The following is a 6,180-nucleotide window of genomic DNA, read 5'->3' as shown; positions in this document are numbered from 1 at the left end:
TCTAAAATATTCCGACCGTTGGGCACAATAATCTTAAGGTTAAATCGACTGCTTGAAATAATTCAGATAGAAATTGATATTGCACATGTCAGAATACTACCAGCATAGTACAGGGGGACTAGAGAGATATGAACCAAAGTTGTTATATTGTTGGACATCTTTTTGTATACAGTGAACATGTGATCATTCTGATGGCAATGGTCAGGAAAAACTCCGGATGGATAATATAAGGAAACCCATTTGTTATTACCAAAGTAAACGGGATCCAGCAGTACGGAAATCCGGAACGTCTCGGCTGGGGACACAAGTGTTCAAATAATCGACGGTCCAATACATATGATGCCAGAAATAAAGCAGTAAATAAGGAATACAATGGTATACCATTTAAAACAATCAGTCTTACAATAGGTCAAATGACCCAGCAGATTTACAAGGTAAGCATTTACTAGTGTAATGTTGAATTGTAATTCCATGACCCTTTGATTTGCGAAGCCTTCTCAGGCGATTGGCGTTCTTCTTTCAAACTTTATGTATCGCCACTTTACAATCGAAACCAAACTAGCACGTCCATTGGATTTGGTAGTAATTCTCAAATGTTCATTTCTTTTCAAATCATATCATTTACTCTCTTCAGCTTAATAATATGTATGTAATGTTGTAGATGAAGTTAAAGTGATTAGGACAAAACAAGATGCTTTGTTGTAATTGTTTTAAAATAGAGCATTACAAGAACGAACTCACCGGCAAGCTTGCACGACTGTTGTGTCTGTAAAATACTTTAACATCAGGTATAGAATGAATCGAGACAGAAAACTCATTAGAGAGAATGTAGATCAATTGAAATTTGTTTCGTTCTCTAAGAAATATGAAATTTTCATGGATTTTGTCATGTAAACAGTAGTATAAATCCTTAAACGACATTACTTTCTAATCTACCATTAATTACCTATAGTTCAGGTTACTTTACAAAGATAAAAAGCAAAGGTTACTTAAGCAAACCCAAAATGAAATCAGTTAAAGGAAAATAATGCAAATATGCGGGTACTCAGCTTTTAGTTAAAGAAATTGATATTTTAACTAATTGTTATATAGCATACAGTGTGTGAATACGATGCACACATCTGATGCTTCACATCCGTAAAGATTGCAACGTAATAATCAGGTAGAGGGGAGAAATATCGTGTATTTTGAAAGCGATCACATATCAACGCGACATTTAAAAGTTTCATATAATATCAATAAACCGAATGGCATCACGTGACCGATATCGGCTTTACCAATACATGTACCTTCCGAGTCGTATCACGAGACCAACAACGGCAATACCCGGACAGATTTAAATGATTGAAATAGATTAGAACCATAGGAGCTTGTCTATTTTCAATGTTTACACGAGAAAAGAGTGATATAAATTGTATATATATACTTTATTAAAGTATAGGTAAATATCGAAAACTAGAAAGGCGGGGAAAATATGTAGAACACTTTCAATGCTTTTCTTTAAGGACAAGAGAACAACTTATAAACTTTACAACTATAAGGGTGGTTTGTATTTATTTTATTTTCATTGTTGTTTGGTTCAACATCACCGTTATACCTCGACAATCCAGGGCCATACCCCATTCATAATTCGGATGTCCGATTTGTCCGTTTATATTGAAGAAGGTACAGCTCCAGAACCACCAACCGGAAACCGGCTCATGTGTGGTGAACCCGGTCGAACAGTTATTCACATCCGGTTTGTCGTAGGTAGCGAAGGGATGTCCATTGTTGAGCTGAAGACCGTATCCACCTCTTGTACAGTTAACGGAAGTGTCATTGCCTACCGATAACTGATATGACGTACTGGCGTTCAAAACACTAAAATCATCATATGTGTAACGGTACAGTTCGCCCACATCTGATACCATATCTATAATGAGCTGGACACCTTTAGACGTTAACAAATGTATGTATTCCAGTCCAAGCCAGAAATCGCCCTGTAGATCTCCGAATCCTGTGACGTAGTCATGCCAATTTCGGGAGAAATTGACGTTTCCTTCCTGTCTATGTTGTAGGACTGTCCACCCACCGTTTCGTTTCTGATCGTTCATGTCACAGACTACCCGGAAGGTTCTATTGTCTTTTGCGGGGGCGATAGTGTATAGACCAGTGGTTCGAATTCCGCTGTCATACAACTCGTCACATCCTTTACAATTAAGAAAAAAAATCTACTTATAAAATATAACACAGACATTTTTGAACAGGTGTAAAATATACTTAAAATATATCCATATTTTGTGAAAACGCATTGCAACAATCATCATGTCTTTAATAACTTGATTGTAATTGACTGTCGCCCTTTTGATTCGTCAAATAATTAGTGTCTTCGCCTATGTAATATCTTTGTATATGATATTAGAGTAATATACCCTGAAGAGTTTTTGAATGGCGGAAAAAACCAATTTGGCGTCATGACGTGACGTTACGTCAGGATTCGAAGACTTCGTGACAAAATGGCGGCCTTCGCTGAGTTTCTTCATCTCATTTTGACGTTGTTGTAGTTAAATTGTAAAGGTATATTTGTGTGTTTATTTATACGAGATTGAATGAATTTTACTATACTCGGTTGTTAGCCAATATCATATGTAATGAAATGTAGTTTAAAATCATATATGTATGGCATGTCTCACTTCATATTATGATAGTTTGTTTAATCTGAAAAAAAATATCTGGATTTCATTATTTGGGTATTAACAACAGCACGGAAAACACATTTTGTCTTAAATTCATCACATTAATCTGGGTTTAAATCAAATTACATCATATTATATAATACTTTAAGATGTTTACTCAGCTTGCACAAATACAAAATATAGACAACGAAATAATTTTCTGAAAACATTACATATTTACCACTATTGTGTCAAAGATAAAAATGAATATATTTTGACAGTTTAGTTGTGAAAGAGCTTAGAAATCCGTAATAGAGAGAGAGAGAGAGAGAAATCCGTAATAGAGAGAGAGAGAGAGAGAGAGAGAGAGAGAGAGAGAGATAAACAACACATAAATGTGATTTGTATTTATTTTATTTTCATTGTTGTTTGGTTTAACATGACCCTTATACCCCAACAATCCAGAGCCATCCCCCATTCATAATCTGGATATCCGATTTGTCCGTTTATATTGAAAGTGGCGCAGCTCCAGAACCACCAACCAGAAACCGGCTCGTGTGTGGTGAACCCGGTCGAACAGTTATTCACATCCGGTTTGTCGTAAGTAGCGAAGGGATGTCCATTGTTGAGCTGAAGACCGTACCCACCACTTGTACAGTTGACGGATGTGTCGTTGCCTACCGATAACTGGTATGACGTACTGGCGTTCAGAACACTAAAATCGTCATATGTATAACGGTACAGTTCGCCCACATCTGATACCATATCTATAATGAGCTGGACACCTTTTGACGTTAACAAATGCATGTATTCCAGTCCAAGCCAGAAATCACCCTGTAGATCTCCGAATCCTGTGACGTAGTCATGCCAATTTCGGGAGAAATTGACGTTTCCTTCCTGCCTATGTTGTAGGACTGTCCAACCACCGTTTCGTTTCTGATCGTTCATGTCACAGACCACCCGGAAGGTTCTATTGTCTTTATTGGGGGCGATAGTGTACAGACCAGTGGTTCGAATACCGCTGTCATACAACTCGTCACATCCTTATACAATAAAGAAAATAAAACAAATAATTCTATAAGACATTTCATAAACGGGTTTTTGAACAGCGATTATAACTGACGTCGAATGGTTTTTTGAAATATTGATCCACATTTTGCGGGAACTCATTTTAACAATCACCACGTCATCAACAACCCGATTGTAACTGATTGACGCGTTTTTTGGTTTGGTTGATGCTTTTTTTGATATTTTGTTATTGTAAACATATACAGCTGTCCGTCCGTCTGACGTTCACTGTCTTCGCCTATGTAATATGTTTGCATATGGCACTAGTGTTATATACCCTGGAGCGCTTTTGATTGTCGAAAAGTCCTTTTTGACGTTATGTCTTCATGTGACGTTAGGATTCTAAGAAGTCGTGACAAAATGGCGGTCTCCCTTGTTTTTTTGCGACACATTTTGACGTTGGAGTTCTCCGAAATACGTGTTGTTGTAGTTCAATTGTAATGTGTTTTTTTAGCAATTGTAAAGGTATCTAAAAGCTACCACCATTAAATTTTGCCTACGAACCAATTTAGCAAAACCCAGTTGCATTTTGTAGTACTATGACAGTGAACCCTTTCTTTAAAAAATTCAAAAAGCCCCAGGGGCCTGTACTAGGGTTGATTTAATGTTGCCCTTCCGAGGTGTACACCAGGTTTCCATTTTTGGTCCAAAACTATGAAAAAATTATTTTCAATTTCGTAAAACGATTTCTGGAAATTTTCAAAATTATATATTTCTGGAAATTTTTACAGAAATTATGTGGCTAAAATTTTTCAATATTGTTTTTACAGTCTTTTAACTAAAACATGGTAAAATTTCGATGACTATTTTTAGCAATATCATATTTTCACCGAAGTGGTATACCCACTTCCGGTTCTTGTACACCAAAAATATTTTATGAATATTTGAACGATAATGTCACCAAAATATTGTGAAAATTTAAGAAAAATCTGAAACCAGTAAAGTTGTCATCTAAACATAAAACTGTTGGAAGGTATGTTTTTAGAAACTTTAAGCAAATACTACAACTTCGCTCGCTATTTATAATTAATTAGAAAAACGTTTTTTGTTATTTTCAAGCATAGTCATGATTACTTCACTGAAGTTTCATCTAATGTTCAAAACAATGTGTATTGATATATAAAGTGAAATAGCAGCGTATGGATGCCTCAATCATATATGTATGAAATCAGAATTAGTCGGTAGCATCATGTCCCTCTTTTCTTCATTAATCTCAGATATCACTAGTGCCCCGATGTATTGCCAAATAAACACTGTCAAATTTGATAATAAAACAACTTGCACTCACCGTGACAATATAATCATTGAAAGCTCATCGATGAATGAGTTGTCAGCTTTAAGTCCCAACATATGTCCAATACCGACCAAAAAAAACCTCATGTATAGAAACTAAGTGTTGTATACAACTTACAATGATACAAACTGTACACGTGTGTGTCCTTGATATTTTGTCTGCACGTTCGGTACAGTTACGTAGAGTCCACTGTTGAAACAGGTACAGTTGTGTGGCGACATAGGTGTACGATGAACAACGTGGAGATATATTTGACCGTTTAATTTTTGGATTTTTACTATTCTCTTGAGGATTGGAAATTTAAATTTTTGAGAGTATAACTCTAAATGACAAACTTAGAAGGGAGTTGACATGTATTTTTTGCCCTTGCTAAAATTAGTACTGTAATAGTATTACTACTTACAGGTGTAAGGGGGTTTTGTTAACCTAATTTGTATTTAGGACTATAACCAGTGGACTGCTAAGGCTGTATAGGTGTACAATGAAAGTAGCGCGCAGTGTTACGTTGCACAGCGTCTTTAAAAAATATAGGGTACGGTGAAGGTCTTCGGAATGGAAAAACTGAAATGTATGGCTTGTCCTCGAACCGGGGAAAGTCTCGATAAAACGAATCTTAGTGAAAATACGAGGTAAACCCTGAATTAATAAGAAGATAAATAAAGATAATTGTTTAATATTTTTGTAATCTTTCATTTGTTGCGCTTAAATCTCTATATGCTGGAAGTTTGCATTTGGAAAATAAAAGATTGTTTATATGATGCAGGGTGTATGACTGGCTATTGTTGTTTCCATCCGGTATTTTCACGTGTCGGATTATTTTTGTCATGATGAAATGTTGAGTGAGGTTCTATAAAACAGTAAGAGGTTTTTGTTGAAACGTGATTGAATGTAGAAAAACAATAGATAGAAAAGAAAGAAAATACCTAGAATAACTTGAGAAAACGTTTTGGATTGCTATTCGTCTGTAAAGGGCTTCAAGGACTTTCTAGTGGGAATGTTAGGCATTGAAGTCTGCTGTGTGTGGTGCCTTTGGTACTGTGTACTAATATAAACGTTGTGGATATTGTGTGAAGGGATAATGGGGTTTCATTATTAGTGTCCTTTCACTATTGTAATTATATTCTTACTCCGGATATTGCAATCAGTGAAAGGTTACGTAGATGA

The 6,180-nt window shown here is 35.8% G+C and overlaps 1 protein-coding gene across 1 annotated transcript; it reads right to left on the bottom strand.

The window, feature by feature from the left end:
- Positions 1-1,519: 1,519 nt before the first annotated feature.
- LOC138313571 (uncharacterized) lies at positions 1,520-3,697 on the bottom strand (the record flags this gene model as incomplete). Its single annotated transcript, XM_069253962.1, has 2 exons — positions 1,520-2,210; positions 3,099-3,697. Coding segments are annotated over 2 exons (1,256 nt in total), but the record flags the coding sequence as incomplete, so codon positions are not given.
- Positions 3,698-6,180: the final 2,483 nt, after the last annotated feature.

Source organism: Argopecten irradians, unplaced genomic scaffold, assembly GCF_041381155.1.
Source record: "Argopecten irradians isolate NY unplaced genomic scaffold, Ai_NY scaffold_0753, whole genome shotgun sequence".
In the NCBI taxonomy this organism is placed as follows: Eukaryota; Metazoa; Mollusca; class Bivalvia; order Pectinida; family Pectinidae; genus Argopecten; species Argopecten irradians.
Note: the sequence above shows the minus strand (reverse complement) of the source record. Positions and strands in the feature narration are given on the sequence as shown.